The 16,938-nt window shown below is 54.9% G+C and overlaps 7 protein-coding genes across 7 annotated transcripts; 5 read left to right on the top strand and 2 right to left on the bottom strand.

Moving 5' to 3' along the window:
- Positions 1-314: 314 nt before the first annotated feature.
- On the top strand, positions 315-2,954 carry AKR1 (palmitoyltransferase akr1; the record flags this gene model as incomplete). The annotated part of the gene is made up of 3 exons (XM_062949986.1): positions 315-910; positions 971-1,780; positions 1,839-2,954. The coding sequence occupies exons 1-3, from the start codon at positions 653-655 to the stop codon at positions 2,952-2,954; spliced, it is 2,184 nt and encodes a 727-aa protein (XP_062795962.1). The 5' UTR covers positions 315-652.
- A 799-nt stretch (positions 2,955-3,753) lies between these two features.
- On the top strand, positions 3,754-4,776 carry QC764_703300 (uncharacterized protein; the record flags this gene model as incomplete). Its single annotated transcript, XM_062949987.1, has 3 exons — positions 3,754-3,765; positions 3,806-4,025; positions 4,085-4,776. The coding sequence occupies 3 exons, from the start codon at positions 3,754-3,756 to the stop codon at positions 4,774-4,776; spliced, it is 924 nt and encodes a 307-aa protein (XP_062795961.1).
- A 155-nt stretch (positions 4,777-4,931) lies between these two features.
- On the bottom strand, positions 4,932-8,314 carry QC764_703310 (uncharacterized protein). Its single transcript, XM_062949989.1, has 4 exons — positions 7,919-8,314; positions 6,706-7,860; positions 6,243-6,643; positions 4,932-6,182 (listed from the first exon to the last, which is right to left on the bottom strand). The coding sequence occupies exons 1-3, from the start codon at positions 8,183-8,185 to the stop codon at positions 6,590-6,592; spliced, it is 1,476 nt and encodes a 491-aa protein (XP_062795959.1). The 5' UTR covers positions 8,186-8,314; the 3' UTR covers positions 4,932-6,182; positions 6,243-6,589.
- Positions 5,270-6,217, top strand: QC764_703305 (uncharacterized protein; the record flags this gene model as incomplete). Its single annotated transcript, XM_062949988.1, has 1 exon — positions 5,270-6,217. One exon carries the CDS (start codon positions 5,270-5,272, stop codon positions 6,215-6,217), a length of 948 nt encoding a protein of 315 aa, XP_062795960.1.
- Positions 8,315-8,637: 323 nt separating the features above from the next.
- On the bottom strand, positions 8,638-10,218 carry QC764_703320 (uncharacterized protein; the record flags this gene model as incomplete). The annotated part of the gene is made up of 1 exon (XM_062949990.1): positions 8,638-10,218. The coding sequence occupies one exon, from the start codon at positions 10,216-10,218 to the stop codon at positions 8,638-8,640; it is 1,581 nt and encodes a 526-aa protein (XP_062795958.1).
- Positions 10,219-11,904: 1,686 nt separating this feature from the next.
- Positions 11,905-13,377, top strand: QC764_703330 (uncharacterized protein; the record flags this gene model as incomplete). The annotated part of the gene is made up of 1 exon (XM_062949991.1): positions 11,905-13,377. One exon carries the CDS (start codon positions 11,905-11,907, stop codon positions 13,375-13,377), a length of 1,473 nt encoding a protein of 490 aa, XP_062795957.1.
- Positions 13,378-14,438: 1,061 nt separating this feature from the next.
- On the top strand, positions 14,439-15,788 carry QC764_703340 (uncharacterized protein; the record flags this gene model as incomplete). The annotated part of the gene is made up of 1 exon (XM_062949992.1): positions 14,439-15,788. The coding sequence occupies one exon, from the start codon at positions 14,439-14,441 to the stop codon at positions 15,786-15,788; it is 1,350 nt and encodes a 449-aa protein (XP_062795956.1).
- Between the last annotated feature and the right edge of the window lie 1,150 nt (positions 15,789-16,938).

The raw sequence follows: 16,938 nt of genomic DNA, 5'->3' as shown, positions 1-16,938 counted from the left end.
GATATGGGGCCACCCGTCATCCGACAGCGTGGTCCGATCGGCTCATGGGAATTTTAAAGAGTTGTTCGTTACGTAGCACTTCGCGGTCAACGGCCCCACAAGGCCGAGGGCAGAGAAGAAACAGACGCGCGCTATGGGGCTTCTGTGGGGCTGCTCAGGGCTGTCAGTGGCGGTCAGACGCACAGCCGCAGGTGGGAGTGGTGGGGTTCCCGCAACAAGACCCGACACCACCAAGGCAGTGGTTGACAAATCAGCGCCCGAGATGCAAAAGGAGACCCTGGCTCAGCCTCGCTGCGTCGTTCGCGCATGCAGAAGCAAGAGTTGTTGGCTCCTGTGCTCCTGTCGCTGAAGAAATTCCTGGGGAAAGATTCTAGTCTTCAACCAACGTCATTGATTCTTTCACCATCTTTTGTGGCATGTCCAGCCCAGTTCCTCTTCTTTGGTGCCCCATCCGGATCTACTAAACGCCATCGATCAGGGCACCGAAACTGAGCAGCGGCCAGGGGTCAAGTCAGTCCGAACTCGCCGGGGCATCTCCATATTCTTGGCTTTCCCAACTTCGCTTTTCGGCTGCCCACTGCCCACCACTGGACACTCGAGATCGGACCGGATTATTCAGGAGGCAGCACCCCACAGAAGCCCATCCTGAACGATGGCGCAACGTCCCGAAGCATCAGCGACCCCTTCGGCGAACGGCGCGCCCGCCCAACCTCCATCCAAGTCGGACACGGCCACCCCAAAGCTCAACAATGAGGTCGAGTTGGGCAACCTCCCCGGCGACGGGGAGCCAGCCCAGAGTGACATTATGCAGATGGCAAGGACGGGCGACATTGCCGGCATGGAGAAGCTGTTCGAGACGGGCGACTACGATGCGACTTACACCGACGGCGAGGGGATAACCCCATTACATGTTTGTTATTTTTCTGCCCAGCTCTTTCTGGATGAAGCTGACAATTTCTCTTCTTGGCAGTGGGCTGCCATCAACAACCAGTATGCCATGTGCAAGTTCCTGATCGGCCGCGGCGCCGAGATCAACCGAAAAGGAGGCGAGAGTGTGGCCACACCATTACAATGGGCTGCTCAGCGGTGTCATTACTACACCGTCCACCTACTGCTCCAACACGGCGCCGACCCCTTGATCTCCGATGCTCAGGGATACAACACATTACACATCAGCACCTTTAACGGGAACCTTCTTCTGATTGTCCTGTTATTACACCAGGGCATACCGGTGGATGTGGAAGATGCCTACGGCCACACCGGTCTTATGTGGTCTGCCTACAAGGGCTATCCGGCTTGCGTCGACGTCTTTCTACGATGGGGCGCCAGCGTTCACGCCAAGGACGAGCAAGGCTTTACGGCTCTGCACTGGGCACTCGTAAAGGGAAGCGCTGGGTGTGTTCAGAAGCTCCTCGAGTACGGCGCCGATCGGTTCGCCAAGACCACGACGGGCAAGACACCTTCCATCACAGCTAAGGAGCTGAACACGGCAGGCGCATGGCACAAGGCCCTCCAAGAGTGCGGCTACGATGAGGACGCCAATGCGATAATACCGAGCTGGCCGGGATCGAGCTACCTTTTGCAGGATAGGAGGGGGTTCACGACCAAGTTCTTCTTCCTGTGGCCCTTCGTCCTGGTCTGGGCGACTTTGCACATCTTTGCTGGGATGCCGGTCTACGCGGGCATTCCTATCGGGCTTATTGTGGCTTATTCGATCCAGTGGGTTGGCCAACAGGTTATCGCCTATGCGCCACCTGATATGAGGTCGTTTGAGAAGACGGTAAGCTTCCCCCTATGCTGCCTGCTGTCTGCGGAGGTTCTTGCTGATTTGAATGTAGCCCTGGATGACCGGTATTTTTGCCGCTTCGCTCTTCTGGGTAGGGCTCAACTGGCTGTTTACTGTCTTTCCCACCACTGCATTTGGCGAAGATGGGACCTACCTGCTCAACTTCCTTTTCGCCGTGACCCTTGGCTTGACTGGGTTTTTCTACGTCAGGTCCATGGTCGACGATCCCGGATTCGTACCCAAGATGAACGGTATTGCGGAGCAGAGAGCGGTCATTGATGAGCTGATCAGCCAGTGGAAGTACGACGAGGCCCATTTCTGTGTTACTTGCATGATTCGGACTCCGTTGCGCAGCAAGCACTGCCGTAGGTGCCAGCGCTGTGTTGCCAAACACGACCATCACTGCCCGTGGGTCTACAACTGCGTCGGCATCAACAACCACCGCCACTTCTTCATGTACCTCATCAACCTGACCCTCGCCATTATCATCTACGACTTTCTCACCTACCGTTACTTCAACATTGTGTCACCCGATGCCTCGGAAGAATGCAACCTTCTCGCCCCTTCCATCTGCAAGGTCGTCAACGCCGACGCTTACACGATGCTGACGGCCATCTGGGCATCGCTCCAGCTTGTCTGGGTGTCCATGCTTCTGTCTGTCCAGCTGATTCAGCTCGCCCGCGCCATGACGACCTACGAGAACATGTTTGGCGTCCACCACACTTCTGCCACCTCGTTGGCATCCGCTTTCACCTCGACTGGCGCCCCACTGGATCCGACACAGCAACCTCCCTCCGGATCCGCCGCCGGCGCAGGTGGTCACGGCCACAAGCATGGCCACAGACATGGTGGCATCCTCAAGACAATGAGCCGACTCCTCGGAGTTGACATTTTTATGCGAACAGCCCGCGGCAAGGGAGCTGCTACCAACCCAGCCAACAAGCGAAAGAGCAGAAACCCTTACAACCGCGGCTGCGTCACCAACTGCAAGGACTTTTGGTGTGACCCTGCGCCGTTGTTCGGCAAGAGGGAGACGGGCGCCGCGATGCTCGGTGGACAACCGGTGAACTACACGGAGATGTATGAGAGTCCGGCTGTGATGGATGCACTGAGAGGGAGAGCTGGCAGATCAGGCGGTTATGAAGCCGTTGCTGGGGATGAAGTATGACGAGCCCGGTGTAGTGGCGTGATGAATCTCATGAAGGCGTATGATAGACGGAGCAGCGGGAATGTGTACATGCTTGCAACGGACAACTGGATGTGTTGGAAAGTTTGGGGTGTACACTCATGGGGGCGTTGGTGACGACGCCCTGTTGTGTACAAACGATGAGGGGATGGTGTGGGTGATGGTGTTGATGACGATAATGTCTTGATAGGGCTAAAGAATAGATTTTAATGAGCATCAGCAGACCCGGAGGCAACTACCGCATGCGCCGTGTGTACGCGTGGACCAGCGAGGTGGTTGGGGAGATTAGCCGGCAGTTGTTGATCTGGAGGAGAGGAGGGCGGTGGCTTCGGCGAGAGCCCGCGCAGGCAACCTGTTAATCGGGACAGAGATATAAGCCGTTACTTGGGTTGTATTAACACCGTTGACTGTTACGTCAGGGAGGGGTAGTCGCTCTGAGGATTTATTACCATACAATCCAAAGAGCGTAGTTCACTCGTGCGCTTGCAAGTGGCCAGGTACTGCGCTACAGAACCTATGAGTTTTGGTAGCGAGGGAATGTTGGCCATGAGAAGATGTGACAATAGTACCGGGCCATCGGCTTTAGGTGCTAGCCTGCGGACTTTACAATGTAGGGAACATCCAACATCCCGATGGTGAGCAGACGGCAAAATAGGTACATTGGAAAACCCGGATCCCAATCGGGAAACTCGCCGGTTTTATTCTGCTTCTTCGGTAAAGATGCTCGGGTGTGGATGGATGTGATGCAGGTAATCAATTGTATGCAAGGGCCCTGATCGTCATGGTGACCCTGGTAGGAAAGGTTGACGATGTCGCCTCCTTATATATTATAGGCGTCTCGTCCCGTTGATGGAAGACGCAACTTCCCTTCCGGCCTCAACCCATCGACATCAAACACCATGCGTTCCTCCATCATCACGAGCGCCCTGCTCCTCTTTGGCGCCGTCCAAGCCGACCCCGGAGCCAAAAAGAACACCGGCGGTCCCATCGACGCCTCCATCCTCGCTCACACCGGCGAGCCAGCAGGCAAAGAGATCAAGATCGCCAACAACCGTATATCCCCTACAACCTTTTTTTTTTTTTCTTTGTCCTATCACTAACACCCCCCACAGTAACAGTCTACATCTCCCCGCCCCCCAAATCCCCCCGCACCAAACCCCGGTCCCAATCCGCCATCCTCCTCCTCACCGACGTCTTCGGCCTCAACCTCCTCCAAAACAAGCTGCTAGCCGACTCCTTCGCCCGGGCAGGCTACCTCACCCTCGTCCCAGACCTTTTTGCTGGCTCCCCCGCCCCGTCGGACATCAACGACCCCGCCTCCGCCAACTTTTCCATCCCGGCGTTTTTAGCAGCTCACCAACCCCCCGTCACAGACCCTATCATCGCCTCCGCCATCTCCCACCTCCGCGGCAGCCTCAACATTTCGAGTATCGCCGCGGCGGGCTACTGCTTTGGGGGGCGGTACGCACTCCGGGTTGTCAACCCTTCCCCAGGGGGGGCAGACGTAGCCTTTGCCGCGCACCCGAGTCTGCTGACTGATGAGGAGATCAGCGGGGTGGAAAAGCCGGTCAGTGTCGCGGCGGCGGATAGGGATGAGCTGCTTACTGCGGCGAGGAGGGCGGAGGTGGAGGGGTTGCTTCTGGGGGCCGGGGGGAGGTATCAGGTTGGTGTTTATGGGGGGACGCCGCATGGGTTTGCGGTGAGGGCGAACTATAGTGTGGAGAGTGAGAGGTTTGGGAAGGAGGGGGCGTTTTGCAGGCGGTGGGGTGGTTTGATGAGTTTTTGGTGGGGAGGGGGTGAGTGAGTAGCCAAGGGAAAAAAGGGGAGGGCTTTGTTCTTTTGAAGGGGAAAAGGGGGTGGTGGTTTGTTTACTTGGATTAGGGGTTGGATCGGAGACAAAGTTGGAGTTGGTAACACACAATCAAGGCATTTGTTAGCCCCCCTTCCCCCATCCAGTTTTGGCGTGTTTCTTGACAATGGCTCTTTCCGCTCCAAGGAAAAGAAATCTTTCTTTATTCTGATCTCGACACGTTGTTCCGGAATGGGGGACAGGCGGCCCTTTGTTTGCGAGACCGACTTCGTTCGGAGGTGGAGACCCTTTCTTTGTCCGCTACTTGTTCTTGAAAAGGCAAAGCACAAGTCCTCTCTGACTTGTTGATCGAGCCTTTCTACGCCTTTGCTTCGTTATCTCCGCAACCAACCTTTTCCCCAACCTCAACTCGCAAGACCAGCAGTGTCTTTGCAAACTTTCGCTTCCGCTTTCCGTCTCGCAAGACCAAAACCCCATGTCAGAAACAATGTCCGCAGATCCAGCCGGCCCCCCCGACAACCCCGTCGATGATGAGTTCGACCACTTCGTCAAATGCCAAAACCTCGCCGACAAGGACTCCATCCAAGGAAAAACCCACGAGCAAACCTGCTACGCCGACATCAAAAAAAGGCAAAGAACCAGCCTTCGGCACCACTGGCACTACTGCATGCTCCCCTGCCTAAAGGGCACCAAATGGGGCAACACAGGCAAGGGCCAAATCTTCAACCTCCCAAACGTCAAAGCCGCAAAGGAATACGTCAAACACCCCGTCCTCGGCAGGCGCCTGGGCTACATGGCCGGATTGCTCGTAAGGGGCTTGTCAAAACACAAAAACAACCCCGACGTGAGCAAGATAATCGGGAGGAACACCAGAGGGGACTGGCAGGACAACCCGGGCATACACGTCGGCCGGTTCTGGGCCTGCGCGACGCTCTTCAACCACGTGCTGAATGAGAAGAGGGTGGAGGCGCCGGGCCACGCAAGGACGGCCTTTCAGATAATCTTGGGGAAGTACTTGGGAAACGCAAAGGACAGAAATACGGAGAGGCTGCTGAACGATCCTGCAAACCACATCGACACAGAGGATGAGGATGACCTTGAGGATCCCTCCTTCAACATGACCATCAATGACGACTCTGATGATCACTACGGCTTTCGATCGGATGACGATGATGATAACAATGATGATGATGTTGATGCCGAGCCGGGCGTTTCTGTGGTTGGCGGTGGTGTGGAGAACGACGCGGAACCGGGCGGCAATGTCGGTGGAGAGACAGATGCTGGGGAAGCGGAGGAGGAAGAAGACATCAGTCTCGAACTGACCCAGGTCGACGGTGCGGGGGACTCGTTAGGTGGTGGACCTACGTCGGCGAAGCGGCCAAGAAGGGGAAGGGACAAGTCTGGGAGGGGTCAGAAAAGGAGGAGAGGGAGCTAGAGGGACGAAGCGAAGGAGCGCAGACCTGGTTGACAATTGGACTGTTTCTCAATCCACAAGGTATCTCACAAGTGACGGCACGAGACGGTGTCCCTTTCAGTAGAAATCATCGAGTTGATGGGTCTACATAAAGTAAAGACTGAGTGCGCTGACCATACATCCCGCTGTGAAATCCAACATGAATCAGGCCGCTTTGACGTTGTATCAACGCATTATTCTTTTGAGTTGTTGCAAACTCTGCATCGGGCCTCCAACGCCTGAGTTCCCAACGCGTATAGCCAGCCAGCTCGCATCAAGAGCAAGCATGGATCCGGTCATACTTTATAAATAATACTATAATCCAACAAGGCCCGGTCCGCGGGGCTGGTGCGGTTAGTTAGAGATGACCTCTCTTGTGCCGTCCTCATAGACCTTAAGGGTCGGAGTCTGCATGCTGTTAGCCAAAATGCTACGACAACAATAGCACCTAAAGACACCAAAAGACTCACAATGTCCATGCCGTGAAATTTGGAGAATCGGCACTCGGAGCCAAAGTAACAACCGACCGGACTTTGGCAATGGTGCCCTAGGTTGCAAGAAAAGTCGTCGCAGATGCTACCGTTATTACAGACAATTTTCCTGGTCTTGTGCTTCAGGGCCAATATCTCCTGCTTGCTGAGCTTGGTCTCGGAGTGGTAGTAACTGCAGTTGTCGCCAGCTTTACAACCCGTGCCATTCGGCGAGAGGTGGTATCTGTTACAAAAGTTGGCCCCGATTGCCTTGGCTTGCTCCTCCATTCTCTTAACGACCAGGGGGTCGGCCTTGGGAAGAGGGGCATCGACACGCTCGTCATCCCTATTAAACAGTATAAAAGCCTGTTGAGTAATTTTCTTCTTGCTGGGCACAATGCTGAACGTCTGACTAGGAGCCGCCTTGCCAATAGCCGCATAACTGTTGCCTCCATTGCTAGTGGCCTCGGCAGGCTTGGGTCTGAAGGCGGTCGTCAAGGCGGGAGAAGGAGGCTTAGGACTGGGAGAATTCATCATAGCCTGAGTGGTGACGGTAGCCAGCTTGTTGGTGACAGGCCTGGATGAGCCGGGCTTGCTGGGGACAGCTTCGGAGCGGAAGACAGTTGGAATAGAGAAACGATCAAAGTGACAGTTCCGAAAGTCAGCCGCGGCCGGGGTGGTCTCGAGAAGGCGAATCTTGGGATTATTGCGGTACGACTCCAAGAAGGTAGCGTATCCGTTATCGTGGCAGCCGGCCAGAGCAAGGAACTTGCATTGGATGTTCTTCTCCATCATTTCGAATAGCTTGCGAACTTTGTGGTCGGCCTGCTCCTTGCCACCGCCAACATCAGTGAAGGAGAAGAGGGGCTGGGCGCGACAGAAGCCACGGCCAAACTTGGTCACGGCGGCGTAGTCGCCGGTTGGCAGGGTTCCTGACTGAACGAGAGCGCTGGAAAGGCCTTGGGCGTTAAGGACGACGTGAACAAATATATTGTCAAGGTTGTGCAGTTCGCATTCCTCTTGCATATATTCCCTAAGGTGCTTGTGTAGCTCATGGGCAGCCTTTTTACCGCCTTCCTCACCAAGGGCAATTAACTCTTCGTCAAAGACGGCGCCATCACCATCAATAATAACAAAGGCAAAGCCAGCATTTTCCTAGGGGTCCTTGGGTCAGCCTGTGGATGAGGGGCGGAGGGCGAGGTTCCATCCTTACAGCAGCAGACTTGTAATAGTTGAGTTCACGCTCCATCTTCCGACCCTCCTGCTGCCAGAGCTTGACTGTTTTCTTTTGCTCCAGGCATTCTGTTTCGAGCTCGTGGCACTTTTGCCACAGGGTCTGGAACTGTTTGGCGAAGTCCTGGCTTATAGCGTTATGGCGATGAGCGGACTCCTCCCACTCTCGGTAGGCAGTAACAAAGCCATCTGTCTCATCCCCGTCGACCGCCGGATCATAGGTGTGATAGACGTTGCGGCTGTTCATGTTGTAGGGTTGTATCGGACGATGATGTCTGTGTGTCTCTCTGTTCCCACACAGCCAGCCGTTTGAAGGTGGACGTGAAATGTGTCGTGTCTGGTGTCGTGTGTGGGGGAATTGATGGCTGGAATCTGGGGGGAAATAATTAAGGTTGGGGTGGCGCCGCTCCACTCTCGGCGGCGGGCGGTTTGGTGCCTGATTCAAGCTGATCCGTGCACCTGAGTCGCAAGGGATGTCCCGGTGTGCGCTTACCAAAAGAGGGGCAACCAGCCCCTGTCCTTCATTGGCCTGCAGTTACCCGTCAAATAGAGTGTGAAGATGGACACCCTGATTGGAGCAGACACCATCACCCACAGTCACACAAATGCCATAGGGAATCATCTTAATACATTATTATTTCCTGCCATAAAATCAAGTCTAACTCGCTCAATATCTCAACACCCCTCGCCATCCCTTCGTCATAATGCAGGCGGAAACACACCAGGTCCAGGTAATGGAGCCGGAGCAACAAACCCAGGCCCAGGCGGCGTCGACTCCTTATGTCCTAGCCCAGCAGCCTCCAGCAAGATCTGTTGATTCTTCTTCTTCTTGTCTTCCTCCACTGCCTTCCGATAAACCTCCTCCATCCTCTCCTTCTTCCTGAGCCTCTCCTCCTCCTCACGCTTCTTCCTCTCCCTCTCCGCCCGTCCCAGCCTCTCTAACGCCTCGGCCTGTTCCTTTTCCTTTTTCAACCTCTCCATCTCCAGCTCATACTCCTTCTGCTTCCGGTCCAAAATCTTCTTCTTCTGCTTCTCCGAGAGGCCATCCCACTGGGCGACATCCTCATCCCACTTCCTCACACACTCGGCGTCCCAATTACACCTCTCCACCTCTCCATACGCCGGGTGCTTGAACCTAGGGTGCTTGCTCGGCCAGTTGCTCGCATGATAATGATGCTTCACCAGCGCCCCCCTCGCGTCATGATTCCCACTGTTCGAATGCCCCTGACCAGCTGCAAACTTTTCCACATCCAGCACCAACACCCTCTCCACCAGCTTCGACTCGTCCAAATTATGAAAAGTATTGTCCCACGTAATCTTCTGCCCGCCCTTCCCCTTCCTCTTGGAATTCATATCCTCCAAAATCGCCCCCGTGAACGCCGACGGTCCCGTCCCGCTAATCACCTCATCAAACGCCAACTCCACCTCCCCAACACTACTCACATTCTGCTGCTTAGCCAGCTCCTCCAACCAGCTCATGATGTTCTCAATCAGCTTCAGCATCACCGGCAACCCAGGCCTGCACATAAACGTCCACTGACAAAACGACATGCACTTCCCCCCCAGAATCTCATGCTTTTTGAACTCGGGCTGGTCAATCTCCACCCCAATCACCATGTCGATATCGGTGACATTATACCTCGTGGGAATAAACCGCTCGGCCGGCTTCAGCGCCTCGACATCAATATCCGCATAAACCCCCCCGTCGGCATACATAATCATATATCTCAGCAAGTCCGCCTTGATGATCTGCGCCGTGACCGTCTTGTAAAACTCGACAATGTCTGGACGGTCGAGACCGCCGGGCCCGGACCCGTACTTGGACTCGACATAGAGGAGGTCGTTGTGGTCGGTGAGCACCTCGTAGCGGTACCCCGGGTTCTTGCTCGTCCACGTCCGGGCCGTGTTCTTGTCCCGCTTGGCAAAGTTGTACGGGTCGACCTTCCAGGTTTGCCAGATCTTCTTGGGGAAGTCGCCGGCTTGTTGCGGTGACTGGTGGTGAGAGGAGCTGCCGCTCCCGAGGGGTTTCTGAAGGTGGCTTCTCCTCGTGATGGCGGAGGAGGAGGAGCCGACTGGTACTGGCTGGGAGGGAAAGACTTCGGCTTTGAAGAGGAGGATGAGAAGGGTGACGATGAGGATGTAGGCCGGGAAGGTCCTCCTCATCTGCGAGGGAATCCGGTTTCGGAGTTTGGAGGGAACGCTCAGAGTCGGAGAGGCCAAGGGGGTTGTTGGCAGGAGTGGTGAGAGCGGCGAGCTCAACCTGGCTGGCCTCCACTTCATCATGGGCGGCTCTGGTGTGTGGTTTGCGCTGTCAAGACGGTCTTTGCAACGTCTTGGCCTACTTGACAGGTACCGGACGACGCATGGAGGTCAGGTTTGGAGAGGGGAGACGAACGAATAATAAGAGGATATCAAAGGGGGCGCGGGCTGCCAGGTCGGTCACAAGCTTTGCCGAGGAGTACTAGAATCTGGGGGGCGTGCTCCAGCAGGCTGCCCGCACATGGCTGAATGTCACGGCGGGGAGAGAAGGTGTAGTGCCGGGGTCTGTCCAAGGAACAGGATGTGATCAGGTCCAGTTGCTGGAGGCAGTCCCTCTCTGATCATCTCTCTGGCCAATCCTAGAGGTTGGCTTATAAGAGCGACACCTTGGCTCAGAGGACCGGCGCTGGAACTACTGACAAGGGTGGTGGAGATTCAAGGACTGTCTCAGTGCGGAGAGGCGCCATGGTGAGGGCCCTCTCCATCTCCCATGCTGCCGTGGCCAGTGACGATGCTTCAGCCTCCCAGGCTGGAAGGCACAAGGTACCGCACAGCGATCTCTACCAGAAAGTGGCAGGTGGGCCGGCAAGGATGATGATGCGTGAGGGTTGCACTGGTGCTGCCGTTGAGCTTGTCTTGGTTGCCTTTTCCCCTCGATTTCTCCGCTTCCCCAGCAGTTGAGATCGATGGGGAGGCGCCATCACCTGCATGGTGGGCGCGGAGCTGGTTCCAGTTTGGATTGAGCCGCGGGACTTGAGATGGCCTTCAGCCAGCATGTGAAGATGCCTCCGCACTTGTTTTTGAAGGCAGCGAACACATGCATACCGAACAGGCACAATGAAGCTCAAACCAGGGCATTCCTATAGTGTAGAGAACGATTAGCATAGTGATATCACAAACCGTAGCTATTTGACAGCCTGATATCAGAGAATAGCATCATGTCGAGGTGGATATCAGACCTTGTGCTCTTCTCGGCGCAACAGTGCCAAGAGTATGGGGAAAGCAAGGAGTGCCCCCCGCGATGGCGGCTTGCTCCGCTCCTACCCCGGTCCTCTGCTGTTGTCTGTTGTCAGGTGTCGAGACAGAGGACGAGTCGAAAAGTGAAAATGCTCAACCGTTAGTTCAAAGCGATAATCTCCAGCGACGTAAATTACAGGAGGGGAGGGAATGCGAATGCTTCTCATGCAATTGCCCGGTGTAAAGTGCGATGTAGGAATGTGGTCTAGGGAGAAAGTATTCACTGATTATGTAACTCCCACCTTGCCGTGCTCGCTTTTGATGTCTTGGCTCCCCACAGCTCAATCTCGACCTCCACAAACAGATGTTTTTAACGCGTCCAGGCTCTTTTTAAACTGTCGCGATGTTGTCTTATCCATCCTCACGCGGCCCTTCCCTCTGGAGAGACGGCATTCCGTTGTCGCATCAGGCCAGCCGTGGCGATTAAAGCTGGAGAAACCTGGCCCTGAATCTGATCCTTCCAAGACCTTGGGTGTGGACGCAAACGTCCAATCACCTCCCTTGAAGCCAGGGTTGCATTGAGTGTTCTGGGCACAACAAACCGTCAGCAGCGATAAAGCCCCCCTTTTCACAAATTCCAACCTTTTTGCAACGGCAACTCATCAACGACGACGACATTCACGAGGGTTCCAGCTACTCCCCAGAGAGAAACTTTCATTTCATGATTCCGCTCAACCACCGTCGCCCACGATGCCCAGCGACGTGATTGAGCTGGAGTCCAGACAGGGGAAGCATCGGTACGCCTCATCAGGCCCACTCTCGGCCGTGATATCGATGCTGGCTTCCCTACGGGTCAACAAGATATGGCGACTTCTCAGCCCATGGCCGAGGACACATGGACAATCAGACAAACTACGACCGACGGCATATCTCGATGGCCTTAGGGGCTTTGCCGCTTTTCTTGTTTACATTCACCACCACCAACTCTGGGCTCACGTGCCCGATCAGAGGCTGTTCTTCGAGTCCTCGTTTTGCTACGATGGCTACTGCTACTTCGTAGCCTTGCCCTTCGTCCGCATCTTTTTCCACGGCGGCCACTTTGCCGTGGCTACCTTCTTCGTCATCTCGGGATATGTCCTCTCGATGAAGCCCATGAGCTTGATCCAATCAGGCGACCAGGCAAAGCTTGCTGACAATTTGGGATCCGCGTTGTTTCGGCGATGGCTGCGGCTCTACATCCCATTAATCACCACAACGTTTATTTACATGGTTTTCACCTACGTCTTCAACATCTGGGTTTTACCTCTGAAGAGGGCGTCCTCGTTGGGCGCGGAGATCTGGGGGTGGTACTGTGAGGTCAAAAACTTCACCTTCATCTTCCACACCAGAGCCGAGATCTTGTCTTACAACTTCCACCTCTGGTCCATCCCTGTCGAGATGAAAGGGTCCATCGTCGTGTACACGGCGGCGCTTGCCTTTGCGAGGTGCACACGAAACGCGCGGCTGTGGCTGCAAATCGGGCTGATGGGGTACTTCATGTTCATCGTGGATGGGTGGTACTGTGCCCTTTTTGTTGCGGGCATGTTCATCAGCGACGTCGAACAACTCGCCAGCAAGAACGAGCTCCCGGCCTTTTTTGAGCGACTCCGACCGTACAAGATGATCATCATGTACCACTGCTTCTTCATCGCCATGTGGCTTGGGGGCATCCCGGCTCACAGCGCGGATGTGAAGGAGTTGAGAAAGAACCCGGGGTGGTACTACTTGTCATTCCTCAAGTCGCAGTCCATCTACGACGTCAAGTGGTTTTTCCTCTTCTTTGCAGCCGTCATGCTGGTGGCTGCCATCCCACACATCGGATGGGTCAAGCGTTTCTTTGAGACACGGTTCTGTCAGCACATGGGGAGGATATCGTTTGCTTTCTATCTCGTCCACGGCCCGGTGATCTGGACGGTGGGAGATCGGCTCTACGCGGCAGTTGGGTGGTGGGAGGAGCACCGAGTGAAGAACCTTCCTCAGTGGGTCAACATCTGGGAGCTTCCCAAGACGGGACCCATGGGCATGGAGCTGAGCTTTCTGGCGCCACATATCATCCTCTTACCGCTGACATTATGGCTCGCCGAGATTGTCACAAGGATGTTTGACGAACCCAGCGTCAGGTTCCCGCAGTGGCTGTACAAGTCTACTACGACGGCAACCAAACCAACAAAGTTACCGGAGTAAATAACCGAGGACCACGCTTCGGCGACGCCTTGGATACCCGTATTGCTCTTTGGATGGCAAGTTTTTTTTGGATGAGGAATTATTGTAAAATTTTCTTTTGACAGCATATTGATGGCCATGGAGAGGGGAAGACATATACATACACGGCAGGTTCATATACAATCCATAGAGGAGACACTGAATATTTCATCTTTGAGCCACTAAATAAAGTGGTATGCTTCTTGCCCAAGTGAGCTCAGGGCTCTTGCCAGAGCATGACGTCAAAAAGGTGCGCGTTGCGCGTCGAGAGACTGAAGAGAACGCGGAGAGGCTGGCCCCTGAACAGAGCACAAAAGCTTAATCAGCGCACCCCACCCGGGACCTGACAGGGATCTCACGCCCGGGACTTGTGTTCGAGCCAACCAACCGAAACCAGCGACACACATTCCCGCCCAAAAGAGAAAAACCTGAAGTTCCAGGAGAATCGCAAGCGATTTCGTGCCGGGAACTGATCTCTGGACCGAATACGGGCAGTGATTTGCCCTTCACATGTCGTTCGCTTCACCATGAAGTTGGAGAAAAGCTTCACGCCTGAGGGAGGGGAACTCGGTTGAGCGCAACAGCGAACGGGCGTCTCTTTGATTACGAACTGAATGCGCCACTACACGTTATCATCATCGACAAGGGGTGTCCTAGCCCGGCGGATGTGTTCTAGAACACTTTGACAGATGACAGCGCGAACACGTCTGTCGGCTGATAGTTAAGCTGCAAACGTCGTTGAATCATTTGCTGGCTCGGGAAACAGCTTTGGTGGCTGGCTGAATGCGTGCACTCAGCACTCGCGGCTTTCTCTTTTTATCGATTGCGATTTGGGGGCGGGCAAAAAGAAGTGGGTTCGGATTGATGCAACGGGGAGGGATCTGGGTGATATTATCTGGCTAACTGTGCCTCATGTACTTTGGCCGCCTTTTCCCTGTCGACCCCAAGTTCTCTCCTTTTGCTTGCCGTCCTCATTTTTATCGGCATTTTATCTCTGTCTGTTTTTACCCGTCGCTCGTTTTGCTGGTATTTTTATATATATCATGATCGTCAGGGATCTCAAGCGACTGGTGCTGTTGCTCTGCCCCGTGGTCGCACTGCTTTTCGTTACCGTTGGATTATGGCACACGCAGCCCGACTACCTCCGAGGCCGAGTCGGCGAGTTTCTCGGCAGGCCTCTTGGCTCCGGCCCGGCCACAACTGACAGTGAGGAGGACAAGAAACAGAAACCGGACGTCGGTAGCTACGACCGTCCGAATCCCCTCGCGCCGACGGCCGCTTGGCACAGGATCTTCTCGGCGTCGACGACAGACAAAAAGTACTTTGAGATCAAGTTCGGCCATGTTCCCGTCTTCAACCCCAACATCCTCCCACACCCTACACAAAATGATACCTGGATGCTCATGGGCCAGAAATGGACCGATCACCAGGCCGAAGGAAAGGGCTTCATTGCCCTCGAGACGGGTTGCGACGCCAAGTTTTCGGGAAACATCCTGACGTGTGTCGGCGAGCCAAAGCCGCTACCTATTGAACCGACCACAGGCGACAAGTGCACTGGCAAGTACGCGCCGCTCAACTTGAACCAGGGCCCCCACGATGCGCGCGCCTTTTACGGGCCGACGAAGCCATACACCATCTATGGGTCCAACAGTGCCTTTACCTGCTTTGGCCAATGGATTCAGGATTTCCGAACTCTCGTCGACTGGCCTGCCGAGCCACTCGTCCAGGATGACTTTGAGTACGGAACAGAGCTTCAGAGGCCACCCCCGTACGGCATCCTCGAGAAGAACTTTTTTGCGTTCTGGGACAAGGACGACAACATGTACATCCACTACGACATGTACCCCTCGCGTTCCTTCGGCGCCGTCGACGGCAAAGGAGCCGTGATCGGATCGGACCTCGCACCCAAAGCCGCGAGCTACGACAAGAAGTGCATGGCGCGCTACATGCCCAAGCTGGCACCCGAGCTCGAGTCCATCCATCAGGCCACCAACTCGCTCAAGGTCACGCTCTGCCAGCGGTCCGACGAGAACTGCAAGCCCGACGACTCCAACACGTTCATCATGACGATCATCCAGCACAAGACGTACTACAGCTGGCATAGCGAGTACGAGCCGTACGTCGTTCTCTTTCACCAGCGGGCTCCCTTTGAGATGTACGCCATGTCCAAGAAGCCGATTTGGATCCACGGCCGGGGACGTGACGAGGGACGGAGGAGGACAGACATGTTTTATGTCACGTCCATGGCCTGGAAGGAGCATGGTAACAAGTACCACGCCTACTTGGACGATGTGGTGTTTCTGGCTTTTGGGGTGGAGGATAAGGGAGCAGGGGGGGTTGATGTGCGTGCTGGGGAACTGTTGAAGGGGTTGGGGCGTTGCTCCGAGGCGTGAGCATAGCGACCGACCACAGTGTGCTGCTCGCTGGACACTTTTGCAATTATCACCCGATAGAATCGCCTTCCCCCGAGCCTCTCCGTGCATTCGGCACACATATTCTTTTCCCCGTTTACGTGTTACGGTTTGCTGTCTCAGGACTGGAGTTTTATAGCTGTCGAAGTTTTCATGAGCATTAGTATGCACGAAATGGATGGGAAGCAGGATGATGATTGGAACAAAGGCGGATAGAATTGAACCCCCTGCTGAGAGGCGAGCAGGAAAACTAATAGTAATCATTCATTATCTCGTCTTGTCTTTTTTTCTCAAGCCTCAGACTATGCTCGAGGGTGCGAGACCACCAGGGCGCGGATCTTATGTTGCGGTCAGACAGATTGACGAAGCACACGGGCCAGATTTGTTTACATGCCACGAGCAAGCACCGGCATCACGGCAGATATGGCACACTGCTGTGTCATCTTGCCATCTTTTGCCGTCTCTCGGTCAAAAACACCCAAACGCGGCACAACCTCCCTCCTCCTCAACAATACTGCGAGAGGGTGCACACTACAGCGTTGACTAAAGAGATTCCACCACTTGTGTAGGTTGTCGAGATCATCTGATGATGGGCGATCAGGTGACGGTCACCGGCGGGGACAAGTCTTTCACGACAGGAAGGGTTGGGTCGATATCACCAAGCCGTCATCTTATGTAAACACAGAAGCGCGCGTCCGCATGAGGTAGTGCAGATGGGGTCGTAATGCAGGCGGTGGTGAGATGGCGTAGTGGGGGGGAAAGCAGCAAAACTTTTGTGGAAATATACATAAATATATACTATGGGATCTGAGTGAGATGGCACCGTTGCCCAACAGACAGAGAGGGTGTGGTCCGCGGCGGCGGCGGCGGGATGTTGCCGCTCGTTGAGTATCGCAGTGGCCTGGAGCTTGGCCTGGAGCTTGGCCTGAGAGAGGGGCTGGTTGTTGGTTGCAGATACTTGTTCGCGGGTAGGTAGACCAACCAACCCCCCCCCCAAAAAAAAGGTGATATGGTCGGACGAGTGGGTTAGGGCAGCCAGCCAGACCGGCCAAAAACAAAATGTTTCGTTTTGTTTGACCATGTTGGGTGTTTCTTGGTGTTGAAACAACATTGCCAAGCGATCGTTGGTTCG

Source organism: Podospora pseudoanserina, assembly GCF_035222485.1.
Source record: "Podospora pseudoanserina strain CBS 124.78 chromosome 7 map unlocalized CBS124.78p_7.2, whole genome shotgun sequence".
NCBI classification, from domain to species: domain Eukaryota; kingdom Fungi; phylum Ascomycota; class Sordariomycetes; order Sordariales; family Podosporaceae; genus Podospora; species Podospora pseudoanserina.
Note: the sequence above shows the minus strand (reverse complement) of the source record. Positions and strands in the feature narration are given on the sequence as shown.